We start from the raw sequence: 17,521 nt of genomic DNA, 5'->3' as shown, positions 1-17,521 counted from the left end.
TCAGAGATAAGAATTAGAGCAACAACCATGCACTCTGAATGCATTTGCAGGCTGAAAACAGAACTCAACTATCCCTTTAAACAAATATGCAGGCCTCCTGGTTTGGTTGTTTTATTTGAAGTCAGTGTGTGAATAAAAATCAGGCTGTTTTTGTTGAAATTAAACTCAAATGACATGTCACAGACCACTCTCGGTCAAGGCTGCACTAATTTTGAATGACCGATGTTCATTCCTTCTTAGGTTTTGGAAAGGGGTCATATGCTGGGTCCACGATATGGAAATAATTTGCGAAATTGTCAAAAAAATGAAGGAACATAAATAGATCTTGAAAATAAAGACGAAATGTCGGAATCCAATACTCAGTCTTACAACAAAAAAGGGTGCGTTGGATTCGAATCGATCCCAACTTGAAAGCAGTAGCAACTCATCTCAAGACGGAGTTAAATGATTCAACTGCCGGTAGATTAAGGAGGGCAGTCTTAACATGCTGAATGACGGACTTCTGACCTAAGTTTGCCTCCTCTTCTAGCGCCACTGGCTTTGGTACAAAACCTTTAAGAAAGAATATGCATCAAATATGCATCAAAAAGAATCTATAATTGATAGTTAACCCCTATACATAATAAAGTGTTAAACTAAGTGTTGATGCCAATTTTTAAATACTTTTGGGGATATTTTAACAGGTTTATTGGTTGGTTTATTCACATATTTACCTTATTAAACTATAAGGAAATAATGCTCCTGAGAACACTTTGTCGCCGTTGTAATGGGAGTCATCATCATCGGGACAAACTGGTTCGACAGATTGTCGTCTTGTAGTTCATACATTCTGGTAACAATTGTTCATGCGGCAGTCGACCGGGTCTGGGTGTGGATTGGGTCGAGGGATCGTAGCCATTGCAGTTCGATGACTCGTCCCACCATCACTGTAATCCTTAGCAACTCGAGCAATCAATCAGAAAATCTTGGTATTTTTAAAATTCTTCTTACCTATCATGACTTCAAATGAGAAATCCGTAAAACCCTCTTTGAAGAGTCGATTGCTGAGAAGGATGCGTTTCTGCTGATTCAGTGTTTTTTTCCTTATTTTTTCTGCCCAATTGTAAAGGACTTCCTGGAGATGTGACATTCCTTCAGAAGGTTTAATCTTGATGTCAAGAATCTCAGCAACGTTGCAGGCTACACCGTATCTGATCGCTTTTTCCGTATTCCCCGTTTCAAGGTATTCTCCTGGAAAGATCAAATTACACGCTTATTCCAATATCCTTCGTTACCTTTAAAGACATGTCTTATAAAATTGTACTAAATCGAGTCATTTTTTCTCATACTTTAATTACACTGTCAAACCAAAGTAACTGCTATGATACTCCTTGTTTTATGGTCAAGCCCTGAAATGGTTTAAATTATACCTGTCATGTCATTCTCAAGCTGTCTTGATCAACGGCTGCCTTTCAGATTTGTTACCGCTTACACGCGCCGGAGTTTCGCAAGGCTCTATGGGCGAGCCCACCATGTTCTCGTTGTATTTAGCCGGTTAAAAGAATATTATTCATCAACATTATCTTTGTTATCATGTTTATGCTGATGATATTCAAATATATACTTCTTTCAAACCCAATCACAGCATGCAGCCAGTGCTATACATAATCTTCAGACTTGTGTACAAGATCTGCATAATTGGTTGAACTCACATTCACTAAAATTGAATCTCGCCAAAAGTGAATTTGTAATGAACGGTTCTAAGACTCAGTTAGAGAAGATTGCCATTACTTTAATTACTCTTTCTAGAATGAAATTACCTTATCCATTGTATGTCGTAACTTTGGTGTGTTTCTCGACTCAAATATGACAATATCTACACAAATTCAGTATGTCTCAAAATCAGTACGTTATCAGTTATGCAATGTAGGATTCATTCGTAAACATCTTAGGCGTGGTGCCACTAAGAACATGCTTAAATCTCATCTCGCTTGGAGTTTAGAAATGGTCTTTTGTTTGGTTCACCTCACAACCTACTCGCAAAAATTACAAAAAATACAGAATGCTGCTGCTCGTGTCTTGACCCTCTTCAACAAGTACAGCCACGTCACACCAGTCCTCAAATCACTCCATTAGTTGCCCGTGGAACAACGTGTGGTTTTCAAGACTTTAAAAAAAAATTATTTCACTGTATACATGGCTCTGCTCCGCAATACAAAATTGGCGTGATCAAGCATTACATTCCCTTTTAGACAGCTACGTTCTTAAACTGTTGCTTATTTGTTATTATTCCTAGGGTTAACACAAAGTGGGGGATAGAACCTTCGCTCATGCTGGGGCGTCATTATGGAATACTCTCCCTTATTGGTTTAAAAATAGCAGTTTTGGTGAAGCGTAAATAAATAATCTCAAAGGTGAAATTCAAAGAAAATCACAAATATGTCAACTATGTATCACTAGAAACTGATAAGCTAACAGATGACCGTCGTACAAGTCTTAGGTCAACTACATATCGGGTGATTTATCAAAATACAAATACAACCACCTCCGTAGCAGCTAGGATATACGAGAGATTCGCCGGAAAAATAATGATGTTTTAATGACGTCACTATATGGACCAACACTACCCAAGCAGACGACATCCCATAGAGAATGAACATAATTGCAAAGCTTTTATTTTTCTCAAATTATAATGAGTTTAGTGTACATTCATTTAATGGCATGTCAAACTATTCAAAAGGGGATACGACCCGATTCTGATAACTAAAATCTTTTGCTTGTAAATACAAAGTCGGCGGTATATCCGGCGGTCTGTCGTCGTTTGTTGTCGGTTTCGTTTGTGTGACTGAGGTATCAATATGTCCGAGCCGATGATGTTACGGGAAGAATAATCTTGTAAATCTATTTATGACTTTATTACTTGATAATATTGAAGAAATTAGAAGTGTTCTTTAGTCTAATTTAGAATTCAATTAATAGGCCTACCATTACCGTGAAGTAGCTTGGACGAAAAACTCTTAAATCCTCCATCGGATAGAGCTTTACATAGATTCCCTCCTTGATCATCTTCCATCGATTGGATTTTCTGAGATTCTTTCCAGATATCAAGGACTTGCTTGATAGTGAAATTGCCCCTCTCGAGACTCATTTGGTGTACACCAAGAATGGTGGCAATGTTAGAAGCCTGGAAATATGTTATAGTATCTCGAATGAAGGCGATCACGTTTCCAGCCTGATTTCCACTTCGACGAATTTTACCTGCGGGGAATCGACAGTATTCACATTTTAGTTAATCAAAATATCATAAATGAACTTTCTTACGATAATTTATCCACATCACTCACAACGGATGATATCCGCAGCAGCAAAGGCTGAGAACAAATTTGACGTCGTCATGGAGAGTCCTAATGGTCATACGACAATTCAGTTTGAAAGGTATGACCCTTTCCTTTAATACTGTGCTGCCTTCGGAGGAATATCAGTAGATGAAAATTTAACAATGCAAATGATTTCGAAGTGACGAATAGATAATGGTACTTAAATGTATAGACCAGGTCTGGTCATGCGATTGCATTGTGAAAAAAACGTGGAATCAATCGGAAAAGGTTGATCATCTAGCATATAAGTATTGGTGTGTACTGCAAGGTTCTGGAATCATCAAAATGATAACAAATTTGGCACAGTCTTCGTAAAGTTAGAAACACTGTACACAGAAAGAAGTATATGGGACTACCCTATACCAAATATATCAATAAGTAGGCGATTTCCAGGCAAAATTTGTATTGTCACGTATTAGTCAAAACATATTCTCTTACATGATTGGCAGTAAAAGCTTCCATTTTATTTTTGGAGAGGGGCACGTTTCCAAAACTGGTCTTTACCTTTAAGAACCTTTTGACGACAGGACCAGAATAACAAGAGCAAGGCAGTCATTTTGAGAAAGGAGCCGAAGCATTCTGTTACCTGATATAATGTCAAGCGCCTTTTCTTTACCGAGAACCGGAAAGACGGCATCAGCCAGGGCTGTTCTAGGGTTATACGACGGAGCTTTCACCAAAGACCTCCAAATCTTGAGCATGTACATGGTGTCTGTTACTTCAGTGATTATTCCGAGATTCTCACTCATAATGGCGCACTGGTCTTTTCCGGCACCTTCTCCAATGGCAACCGCACACAAATCACCATGTGATAACTCATATCCTGAAAGGGGAAAATGCACACAATATCAATGGAAGAAAGGGATCGGTGACTTGACATTGGTAAGAATGTCATTAAAAAAAAAAAAAAAAATTACCTATACATTTTAAAAAAATCATTTATTTAGACTCCAAGTTAGAGACTAATACCTTATTACTTATTCCAGCTCAAATTATTTTATCGTATATCTTTCTCCGAAAACGTTTAATGAAAATGTGTGTGAGCATCCCACAAGCCAAACGCCAGTCAGTGATATTGTAATCTAGAGTAAACTCTCACATACAGACTCACTTAAAGCTTATCTGCCGTAGTTTACAGGAGGGATTAGTCTGCCCTGCAAGGTCACTGGACAGGTGGTTATCTCATCAACTCAGCTCTCAGTTAACATAAGAAAAAGAGAATCATGGGGACCAATGGTCACCGATTAGGCATTGTTTGTTATATAGAGGGCGCAAGTAGCTACAAGTAGTGCAGTGGGCCTTTAAGTAAAATAAATACATTTAGTAATAGACAATATTTCAAATTAATATAGAAATTTCCCTCGTTTGAAAGAATCGACCATGAAACGAGAGTCAGATGAGTTTTTGTAAAATAGTACAGTCATCATAATAGCGAAGCATTCACTCACCGTACGTTAACAAATGAGCCATTTCTTGCAAGCCTGTTCCCCGTACTAAAGCGTCACAAAGTTTACTCCTTGAATATTTTGTCTGTTCACCCAATTTCACCAGAACCCCTATTGTTCCTCTTGACAGTTTTGACCGATCCAGAGATTGCCTTTTGTATGATTTGAGTTTGTAAGCGGATATGTCAAGGGCTTCAGCGAGCGGGTATATGTCCATCATCATGAGACGAAAGGCAATATCAACCAACTCTACAAGACAGACATCTTCTTTGATTTCCAACGGGATAAGATCTGGATATTAAATGAAAGATGTATAGCGCTTAATATTGGATGTGCCAATTTATTTACTACGTTATGGACAGTAACTTGATTCCTAAATTATTATAGACCAGTAGCATGAATAAAATATTCGAAGGAGCATTCGCTGAAAAATTAACTTGACCTAAAACTTGGTGGTATCTGACCCTTTACTGGACTTTCTTAAATAAACATGACTGGTGTGTTTATGCGAATGAGTAATAGGGAGGTTGGGGGGGGGGGGGGGAGCTCCCCCGCCTAGTATATTTAAGGGTAATATACAGTTTTGGGAAATTTTGAAAATTGGGTGGATAGTGATTCTTTACAATTTCGATATATTTGAATGCCCCTGTGGATGTATTATAAGCACAATAAATTTTAGCTCCTAAAACCCTTCTGCTTTCGAGAAAAATTTAATATAACATTTTACCGGTACTTCCGGTAAATTTTGATGAATTTCAAATAGCGCCTACGGCCGTACCTATGGTAGCTACGACCATGACAATCTCAGAATATTTAGTTCAAATATATAATTTCCAAACGGGAAGAGCTAATCGGTCGATTTTAGTCAAGAAACATTGTTTTATAGCTTAAGTAATATCTTGACCTCGAGAGGGAGCTATACATCATAAAGAGTTAATTATTTACAATTTCATAACTTTAGACACGATTTCAACCGCAACAATGATCACTGAATATTGTACGATCGCATATGCTTCCAATATGTTCATTTGAACCAAATTCATGACCCCCATACCAAAACTTTGTATTACCTTCAATAGCTAATATTTGTGTAAAACTGTAACCACATATCCATGTTGGGGTTTGTCTGAATATACACACCCATAGACAAATTTGGTAAAATGGAAAGCCGATACCCGAGCAAAAGATGTGATCCCCCAATAAAATGGACCTGTCATTGCACCGTAGATTACAATTATGTCTCTTGTATTACCTTCCATTCCGAATGGTCTCAGCTTTCCACGGAGACTTTGACGGCAGCTAATGTGTTGACCTGCTGTACTTCCCTTCTCGATCCAAGCTTTGTTCGCATTGAAGCTGTCTCCTTCTGCATCCTCACCGAACATCTCTGAAAGTTCCGCTTGGCCAAGATACTGGACAATTCTTCTTAACTCGGCATCACTCACGTTGTTTTCGGGATTATCATCTTCTTTATTTGTAATGTGTAGATGAAAATATAAATGAGAGATTTTAAAAAGAGAAAGGAATAATAAGCATTCACAACGGAAAGTGAATCTGAATACAACCCTTTCATAAATGAATACCCGTACTTTCGTATTTTATAAGTATAAAGGTATTTGAATGTAAATCTGATTCATCCACTGTTCATCCAATTTCACGCGGTGTGTTAAATTGTAGCCTGATCGTAAGTTCCGGAAAAGTATTATCCTAATTTCAATTTGGCATTTATGTTCAATGGTATACAGAAACATAAGATACTTGCCTCTGCTTGATTTCGCCTCTTTACTGTGTTCAGTTTGTTCTTGTTGCCCAGTATCTGACGATATGAAATGATTGTCATATCCTACCAAATAACCTTGAAGGTAAAGAAGTAAAATGGAAACAAAATGTAACGGCTAATCAAATGTATACGTTTCACCCTTTTAACGTTGTATTTCATATTGATACAGATATATTTATAGAGAGAATTGAATGACATCGAAGTTCTAGGCTTCATAGCAAACTAATGGTCAAAGGAAGCACGTTGTTGAATGGAATATGACCGTGTGCTTTATACCTCAATGAGCATTTAATCGAGTCAAATAAAAACATAGATTTGTGAATTTGGTTTTCAAATTCAATATTGCCTTTACCTCAGTAAGCCCTATAAAATTTTCCAAATGTCTCACATTTTACACTGCGAATACAAGTCCCTAACATGTAGTAAAGACCAGCTATCGCCAAGATCGTGATGAATTGAATCTCCACTGTAGCCTACCTTTTAAATCATGTCGTCCAATACTGATGGCTGCGTGATTAAGTTTACATCTCCTCTCAATATGACTGCTGTTTTCTTTATTGCTTATTTCTTTCGCTATCCAGTAACTTATCATTGCTTCTGCATCAAACGAATCGTTATTGTCTTCATCAATGATGTTTTCGATCTCACCACGTGTTAGATACACAACGTTTTCAAATATACCGCAGTGTCTTCTTGCCAGCTTCTGGACAAAGTGATGTAGCTCATCAGAAGATATGGGCTCATCAGGTACTGTCAATGAAACGGCATATGGCACTTAATTAGTGAAATAAAATATCATTTTGGAATAGACTTCAAATTGAATGAGAGAAACAAAGCTATATTTTGATAGCTGAAATATCTAGCAATTTGATAACTTTGTAGAACTTTATGATGATCATTTGGGTTTAGAAAATATCAGCCCTGTGGTAAAATGCTCACCGCAAAAGAAAGTTCTGTCTACTGGATTGCATCCGGCTCTCTCCAGAGCTAGGCTCAGCAATACCACCGGGTTTTCGTCAAAAGTCCCGACGCTCCATTCCTGCAGTTCTCGCAGAGGTTCTTGAAAAAGCTTTGACATCTCATCAGTGTCTTCGAAATCTGTTGTTGTTCGACCTGGAATGAGTTCGGAGAGGAACTTGTTGATTTTCCCAGGTCCTCCAATGTGCCAACAAATGTGTTCGAGTGTTCCTTCCGAAACTCTGATCGCCGAGTTTCTCAGTAGATCTGCGCACATGGTAATCGGTTGAATCGATAGTACTTTATGTTTGAACTGTTTAAGACCATAAATTACGATGTTGACATTTTCAGCTAAATTGACAAATAGAATTGATTGTGCAAATGTGTAGTGGATATTTAGATTACCCGACTTTGCTTTTCAATAACATGTTGTGAGAAATAAAGATTGATTTTTGTTAGAGTATTAAAGTAACATTTTATAAAATCTACACAATAAAACATTTTGTTTGCAACAATAGTTCAACAATTATGAACACTTTGCCATATTGATTGAATAGATAGGAGGAAATGTGTAGACTAAAATAAAATTCAAAATCCCCTTTCCTAACTTATTCACTCTAAACCTAAAGTTTCTAAATTGAATGTTTAGGTAAAACTTTGCTGACACAAAAACTTGAGAAAATACCGATCAAAATGTAATTACCGCATATTTCCTTCCATGCTCCACCAAACCCGGTTTTTTCCAAAGCTCCGTTCCAGATTGCTGCTTGATCATTGTGTGCATTGTCCATTTTCCACCTACACAAATATGGGTAAGCCTCAAGGGGTGTAGTTTTTTCATTTAATTTCTTGATGCCTAATTCGTAGAACACGTCATTTAATTTCCTCATGTCAGACATAGTAACTCCAGACACCATCCTCCAGAGTTCGTAAAAGGAAAGTATGCCTGAGAAGAAGAATTATAATTGTATGCATTATTAACTACTTCTGCAATATATTAGTGTACGACATAATACATGCTGATTGAATGTCCAAAGCTTCACAACGTGACCATATTTTCCTCCTAAGATTACGACTCATTTAAATATAAAGTGTTCTTTGTTATATGTCCTGTGTCTTTGTGAACACTGACGTTTTCAGAGTATGGTTGAATGTACCACTGTACATTTGTCATTGACGACCATTTTTATTTATATTTCCAAACTGCAACTATTAAAGTAAAGGAAAGCAATATATGAAATGGAATATATATTCTTTTGAAACCTGTAACTTCATGATGCTTATCATATTTTGTTACCTTTTATCGGCATTTGCTCCACCAGGGGTAAACCCTCTTCTTGGACACGTCCTCTACCTAAAAAGGAATAAAAAGGTATTTCCTAAGCACCGTCACTGGAGTTAATTAGATGTTGTTTGCGCGTTGTTATTTTAATATCCGTCACCGGATTCAATTGTATTAAAGGAATCCGGTAACTTTGTCTCAGATTCTTCAACAAAATCCTTGATTTAGCTCATGCTGCAATCATAAATATAAACCTTTAGGTCATTCAGGAATGCCATGACTTTTACAAGCCGATCGCCTGTCTGATTATCAAGATATTCACGATTGAAAATCGAAATTTCATTTTGTGTTTTCCTAACGGCGTTTATTACACTACACTTTATTGGGAAAAATGAGTATGGTAAAACCCGTCACTCAAAGATTTTTTATTTTTTAAAGGAACTTCATGATCATTTTGAAGCGCAATTCTTTTAGGGCTTCAATGTTACACCATATCACAGATCCTGATAACACGTAAGGCCATGCATCTTAGATTTAACATTGTTACACGATGCCTTTAAATATTATATTGGTCAGCAAACTAATTTCTTGGTAACTTATCATAATTTGTATTATTATTATTATTACTGCTATCATAATGTTGATTATCCATCTCGAATAGATGTTTTAACCCATGTTCATTATAATTTTCTGTGACGAACTATATTTTATCAAAGGTAAAAAATACCTCTGATGGTAAACGGCCTTACTTTTGTCAGCTCATTACGTATTGTTTTTACGATTCCATTGTGGATTATTATTGTAATCCTGTTAGGGCATGTATATTTCAATTATTATCCTGACCATTACTTAGGTACACATTATTGCGTGTAGTTTACATTCTTTCTCAACTTGAATCTATCGTGAAATGGATGGAGATGAACCTTTAGTAAATGTTATTCTTACTTGTCCTGTCTTGTCGACGTTGTCTTCTCCAGCAGACGATGAGTATACAGACACCAGCTATTGTCACGAATACTATAGGCACTACTGTAAAATGTGTTAAGACAATGCACACACAATGTAGAATTAACTTTTAATTTCTTATTATCTGTCATTCAGCTTTTTCAAAATATTTCACAATGTAAAAAAAAAAAAGTTTGTGTACATTTAGTGTTGAGAAAGGGAATTTATGTCATACCGATTTTGGCGGGTCTCGCTGCATATGTCGTCACCGAAGTCGCCATAGTAGTAGTCGAAGGAGAAGACGATCCATCACTAGCTACACTTGTAGAAACTGCAGGCAGTACAAGCAAAATAGTCGCAACTCTTTGCTCTTTCGATCCAGGGATATCCGATGCAACACATACGTACGGTGTCTCACTGGACGAACCTTTGATTGATATGGATTTGCTCTTCGTACCGTCATGATTTGTCCTCTCATTGGTTACTAGGTCAGTGATCTTATTATGCCCATGCAGAAAGAAAAGGTCTAGATCTGGATAGTATCTCGAAGCCACGCAGGTTATGTTAATTGGAGTACTCGTCGAAATACTACAACTCTGTGATGCAGATGGTTTCCTTTCCAAACATTGATGAATAATTGGAAATGGATCCTGTGGAGGAGCTGCAATAAAACAGAACGCGAAACAGAGAAAATAACAAGTCACGTAGCACCATATTCGTATGAACAGAAACTTAAACATCGCAATATTACTTTAATGGCTGAATGCGTATCATCAGGATAATGGCTGTATATACTGTGTACTTTGTTCCATCGGGTCTTCGCTTCGAGTCGGACTGTCGGGTTACACGACCTTTCGTGAAAACTTCCTCCATTTTCACGAAAGCTGTAACACAATGCATAATGGCGTTTAAAAGGCTGCTGCCACGTTGATATTGAAGCTCAATATTACACTGGAAATTTTTGCTTTACCGTTGTGTTTCTCTCATTTTGACACATCTACATAAGGTAAACGTACATTTAGCACTTATTAAGTGTGTATGATATTTTGTGAGTTGTTAACGAAGATGTGCAATAATCTTGACTTTAGAATATGTTTTCTATTTACGTGCTGAACTATTTTGACTATCGCAACCCTACCGTCACCCTACGGTCAGTTGCCCGCAGAGCTGAGACTCCCGCTGACTACCTTTTCTGCTCAGTGATCAAGTCTCACGGATCGATGCATCTTCAATCCCAATTTGAATAGAGCTGTGTATTTGAATAGAGAACATTGGTTCACAGTGGACCCGTCACGCTGTTCGTATTCTAGAGAACAACTCTTCCAACTTCGTTATGAGAACAAACGAAGAAGCCTTCCCCTCCATACGTACCAAATGATACGCGAATGTGGCATCATGAGACGGAAACGAGGTCGAAAGGGTGGAACACATATACGGCGACGGATTTAAATCGTACATAGTCAGTGCGTTTTTCGGGAAAAAGAAAGATATTCATCACCCCAAAATTTTGTGAATGTAGAGATTGAAAAGAAAACTGACATACAATACTATGTAGAACGCAGGAAACCAACTCTGCCTAGGTTTTACCTGTGCAATACCAGATCGCTGAAGAACAAGATTGATGAATTACATGTGATTGCGACCCAGGAGGGTGTAGGAGTAACGGCAATGTCGAAAACTTGGATTCGCACAGACATACTGCCAAACCTTATATTTCTCTCCAACAACATGCTCTTTATGAAATCATTACCTGACAGACAGGGAGGAGGGGTTGCAATCTATGCCCCAAAATTGCTTTAAACCTGGAACGATTTGAGGTTGATGTTTCAGGTGATCTGGAAGTCCTATGGGTGAAGATCCGACCTGTACGGCTTCCGCGATCCATCTCGCAAATAGTAATAGCTTTTGTCTATTATCCACCTAACATCCTGGTTTCTGACAGCTTAATTAATCACCTTCAAGAAACCATCGATCAGACCCTCACTTCAGCTGTTATCCTGATGCTGGTATCGCTGTTATGGGAGACTTCAACCAACTAGACTTGTCCTCACTTCTAAGGGACAAAAGGTTCAAGCAGGTGGTGAATAAACCAACAAGAGACGATAGAACCATGGACAAAATTGGAACGAACTTCTCTGTCCAATATCAAGAGCCGTCCATTACATCCCCTTTTGGGGCGAGTGATCACAATGCTGTCCTTTGGACACCTGTTGTACCATGTCTCCATCATAATACAATAGTAAAGCTTGCCTTCTTTATAATATATTCTTGGTATTCGTGTTCGCTTTCATTTGTACTTCCCTCTTATATACACGGAGATACAGTTTTTTGCTGCTGCTGCAGAAGTGTACTTCTCTTTTTTTCCCTTGTTTATATTAATGTTCGATGTTGATTTTTTTGGGTATAATTATTGTTGATCTTTTTATGTATTGGTGGCCCCTTTTTATAAGCTCTGCTTTCTCCGGGGCCCCAAACCATCATTGTGTTATTCTAAATTCTTGATGTAACTTATTTTGACTGTATGTATATTTTGATGGTTGAACAATAAATGAAATTGAAATTGAAAATTGAAAAGAAGACCACAAGACCTTGTTTGTTTTATTTCCGAAAATCATCATAAAAAACAATAACACAATATAACAAAATCAAAGACTTAAATAACAATGATATAATGATAAAACGGTTGGATAGTCCATTTCAGGCTCTGTTCTTCCATGGAGTCCAATATATATATATAATGATACTATAAAAAGTAATGATATATCAAAATAGTAAGTCGTAATTAAAACCGTTGCCTGACTCAAGACTGGGAGAATTTGGTTCTTGCATCACAGGTTGTAATTGTTGAATCATCAACGGTAAATGTTAAGACTGAGATGTTCTACAAAATGTTGACTGACATGATTGAACGTTAATACCTTCCGACACGATGTCTAAAGATGCACACCTGTGTTCAGCCCTGGATAACTCCTGCAATCAAATCATTCATTCAGGAACGCCAGCGTACTTTCCACAAGAACGATATAGCTTTGTCTAAAACCATCGGGAATCGCGTTAGGAGAGAGATCAAAAAAGCTAAACAGTATCACTATGTCGAGAGAATTCAGATCCACAAGAAATCAAACCGCGCAGAATGGTACACGCAAATAAAAATCCTGACAAATGCAGGATCGGATAGCACTAGCATCAGAGTTCCAGGGGCTGATGAAAATGACCATACACAGATAGCAAATAAGATAAACGAGATGTTTACCTCAGCAGCCCACGACCTTCCTCCTATGAAAAAGGAGAACCTTCCTGAATACTTACCGTCACCATCACCTCCTCCACGCACGGAGACATGGGAAGTGTACCGGCAGCTGAAAAAGTAAACGTCGGCAAAGCAGTGGGTCCCGACTCGATACCTGCTCGCATTATAAATTAATTCGAAGGTGAAATAAGTGAACCGCTATCAGATATATATATATATATATATATATATATATAACACCGCTAGCTAAAGGTCTTGTACCGGGCGTGTGAATAAAGCAGTGATTGTACGTCCCTATTAAGAGCTCTCCTCCAGTCATTGACAAATTGCGACCAATATCTCTGACGGATTCCTTTGTACAGATCTTTGAAGGATATTTTGTTAAGTGCATCTTGAAATAGTGTCTCATCTCGACAGGAAACAGTCCGGGAACACTAAGGGGTTATCGACATGTCAATACCTCCTGGATCTATTACACACTTTGTACCAACATGCGGAGAAAAACAAAGCGGTCTCCGATCTAATCCTTACATACTTTAGTAAGGCATTTGGCCGAATCGATCACGCCATAGCGCTGCAGAAGTTGATAACCTATGAAGTAGCCCCTGATCTTGTACATTGGGTCATGGATTTTCTCACCAATCGGAACCAGTGTGTTCGTTTCAAGAGTTTTACCTCATAATGGACCACACAGCATGCCGGAGTATCTCAAGGAACGTTATTGGGACCGATACTGTGTATGGGAGTGTCGTGGTCGAGTGGTTTAAGGCGCTTGACTGGAGATGCGAAGGTCGAGGGTTCGAATCCTGACACGACACTAATATCCTTTGGCAAGATATCTACCTGCACTTGCTACTCTCCACTCAGATGTTAAATGGGTACCCGATATGATGAGAAAGTCCACGTGGTTGGACTAGCAAGTGTGTGCTTGTAAAATGGCGACTGGCCGGAATGCTCCCCAGGGAGTGGAAAATGTGCATACATTGTTTGCGGATAAGCCTGAATCCGATGACCGGGGTAATACTATATCTGTAAAGCGCTTAGCTAAAGGAACATTGGATTGATGTATTGAGCGCTATATAAACACGGAGTATTATTATATTATTAGTGCTGTTCCTTGCTGTCATCAATGACGCCTGTGAAGGTGACAATCTCCATCACTGAGTATCGTCAACACAACGTTTGCACAAGAACCTCCGGAGCTCACTGAACGCCTAACTAAGATTACAGAAACGGTGCCGTCTAAACAGAATAACCCTTAACCCAATGAAGTGTGAAGCAATGCAAATATGCTGAAATCGCATCCTAATTCCCCAGTGTTCAGAATTAATGAGCAACCATTGAAAACCTTGGACACAGTGAAAGTTTTCGGAATGAAACTACAAAGTGACCTCAAGTGGCAGTGTCATGTAGACTACATGCTCCAGCGAGCGAATGGTAGAATGTACATGGTCAGGATGCTGTGTGTGGATGATCTGCGTAACATCTATGTGGGGTATGTGAAGCCACTCCTGGAGTATGCGTGTCCTGCGTGGAACAGTGGACTCACACAACAGCAGATTGCATGTTTAGAAAGGATCCAGAGGAGAACCCTAAAAATCATCCTAGGTCCTTGTTTCACATCGTATGACGTTGCCCTCGAGGCACTGGACTTGCCATCCCTACTTGATCGAAGTAAAGATTTATATCTATCCTTTGCACAACAACTTGAGAAGAACAAAAAAGCTGTCTGACCTCATCACTCGACCCAAATAAGTTGGCAGAACCCTGACAAAACAGTGGGGTCAGGCAACAAATCAGATTAAAAACTCAAAGATTTCGGAAAAGTGCAATACCATACCTCATCGACTTACTGAATTCAAATTAAATGTTAACTGGAATTTTGACACATCATCTTCCGTGACATTTTGATGTAAATTTCGTGCTAGTACATTTTCCTACTTTTTTTTTTTTTTTTTCTTAATTTAATTTCCATGCAATTTTGTGTTATACTAATTAATCAAAACTTGGAAATCACTCTGAAATTGATGGCAATGTATCATTAAAAGAACTTTACGTAAATAAATATAACAACAAACCACGATTGCATCTTAATTATCAAATAATTTTTATACATTGTTTAATAGTATTTCTTCTTATGTTAATGCACTTTAGAATACACTTTGACAAATTTATGTTTGCATGACCTACAATACCGACTTATTTATTTCGTATCGAAACATATTTGCATTATTATTGTGTCAACTGCTTAAAACAACCCACAATGTTCAATAACGTTTTTTTTTTCAGAACGTTTACATGTATACCCACCTAGTCTGATTATTTCATCACGATAATTATAACCCTTATACACTGCCGCTCATAACGTTGGAATATTTGTTTGTTTATGGAATTATTTTGACAATGATTCATTCCTCATATATCTAGATAATAGTATACATTCTCAGATTTCATTGAATAATAATTTGCCAGTGTTTGCTTTGCGCGACTGCTAAAGCATGTGTATGCTACTATGCTTATCAACTAGGGGACTACGCCCTTTTTGTGTTGCTGTGGTATTATATTGCATACAAATTGCATTTACTCACAAAATAGCTTGATGTCTGTAAAGTTGTGAATCAGTATACTCTTATAGCTCGAAACTCTGCAAATGTATCGACCCTCTTCTGCAATGCTGACTTCCTTGATGACCAAAGAGCGGTTTTCATTCATCTCCATTATCTGACATGGCCTTTCACCTTCACATAATCCTGTAACATCATCAGTTGGAATCCATGAGACAAGGTTTGGTGCTGTTCTTGGGTCATCTCCTTTTTTCCAGTAGACAGCTAAAGGTGTCCCACGAAACCGACATGTCAGGACAACGCTGTCTCCAATTCTTACAAATTTGTGTAAATCAGTGTACACAACATCATCAGGAACATCGCAGGTAACACCTGTAAGGAAAATGGGATCAATGGTTAAACTTCTAAAAGTTTTGGCCGAGGCATAACAATGATGAAAGGCTGAATGACAATACCAATATAATATCCCCGCTCGTCTGCTGGAGCAGTGTTGAACAATATATTGGCCGTTTGGTTATGGATGTATTAAAGGTAATACAAAGTTTTGGGAAATTTTGAAAATTGGGTGGATAGTCATTTTATGCAATTTTGATACATTTGGATGCCCCTTTGGATATATTATAAGCACTAGAAAATTTAGCCCCTAAAACACTTCTGCTTTCGAGATAAATTGAATATAAAAATTTACCGGTGCTCCCGGTAAATTTGGATGAATTTCAAATAGCGCCTACGGCCGTACCTATGGTAGCTACGACCATGACAATCTCAGAATATTTAGTTCAAATATATAATTTCCAAACGGGAATAGCTAATCGGTCGATTTTAGTCAAGAAACCTTGTTTTATAGCTTATGTCTTGACCTTGAGAGGGAGCTATACAACAAAAAGAGTTTATTATGTTATTTTCATAACTTTAGACTCGATTTCAACCGCGACAAACGATCGCTGAATATTGTAGGATCGCATACGCTTCCAATATGTTCATTTGAACCAAATTCATGACTTCATACCAAAACTTTGTAATACCTTTAACCGGAAATAAGGATGATTGACTTACAGAGAAAGTAAGCTCAGTGTATCATGTTGAAAGGGTTCTTAGACACCTACCCCCTGGATATCCACCCGGATAACCGCCCCCAGTCAACTACCCCCTAGTACAACTACTCCTAGGACAACTACCCCTTGGGCAACCACCCTATAGGACGACTTCCCCCAGGACAGCTACCCCCGGACAAATACCCCCTAGGACAGCTACCCCAGACAACTACCCCCGGGCATCAATCCTAGGGGGTAGTTGTCTGGGGTAAGTTGTCCTGGGTGGTAGTTGTCCTATGGGGTAGTTGTCAAGGGGCAGTTGTCCGGGGGTATTTGTCCTGGGGGTAGTCGTCATAGAGGGTGGTTGCCCTAGTGGGTAGTTGTTATAGGGGGAAATTGACTGATTGCTTATCCGGGGGGATGGATGTCCAGGGAGTAGGTGTCCGGATATGTGTTGAAAGAGTTACCAATATGTGTGCAGAGTTAACTTTTTCATTATTATGCAATCAATAAACCTCTGAAATTTAAATGACCTGTTGGCAAGCAGAACTACTTCATAGGACGTGATTTAAAAGGTATTCATGAAAAGGATTTAACATGATAACACGTTGAACTAAAAATGTTTTTTAATAGACGTGGTTAGGCTTTAAACTTTGCAATTGGGTTGTTGTTTTACCTAGGCCTCCATTTTCCAATGTATTTGAGAAAAAAAGTTTAGATACGGTGGTGTTAACGTTTGGAATAGTTTTATACAAAATGTTGAATCTAATGACATTTTCAATATTGTCTTTATTGTGTATGGTATGGCCATGGACCTACTAAGAATGGACTGAGTACGAATAGAAGCAGAAACAGTTGATATATAGCATCCGTCAAGATGCTTTAACTTTCCCCTCCAGAAAATGTAC

At 38.2% G+C, this 17,521-nt stretch overlaps 1 protein-coding gene across 1 annotated transcript; it reads right to left on the bottom strand.

The window, feature by feature from the left end:
* Nucleotides 1-2,947: 2,947 nt before the first annotated feature.
* On the bottom strand, nt 2,948-7,815 carry LOC115921365. The gene is made up of 6 exons (XM_030978781.1): nt 7,521-7,815; nt 7,059-7,331; nt 6,564-6,656; nt 6,054-6,269; nt 3,943-4,179; nt 2,948-3,237 (listed from the first exon to the last, which is right to left on the bottom strand). The coding sequence occupies exons 1-6, from the start codon at nt 7,813-7,815 to the stop codon at nt 2,948-2,950; spliced, it is 1,404 nt and encodes a 467-aa protein (XP_030834641.1).
* Between the last annotated feature and the right edge of the window lie 9,706 nt (nt 7,816-17,521).

This window comes from Strongylocentrotus purpuratus, unplaced genomic scaffold (assembly GCF_000002235.5).
Source record: "Strongylocentrotus purpuratus isolate Spur 01 unplaced genomic scaffold, Spur_5.0 spur5_scaffold_1, whole genome shotgun sequence".
Classification (NCBI taxonomy): domain Eukaryota; kingdom Metazoa; phylum Echinodermata; class Echinoidea; order Camarodonta; family Strongylocentrotidae; genus Strongylocentrotus; species Strongylocentrotus purpuratus.
The sequence above is the reverse complement of the archived record's forward strand: the minus strand, read 5'-3'. Positions and strand labels throughout refer to the sequence as shown.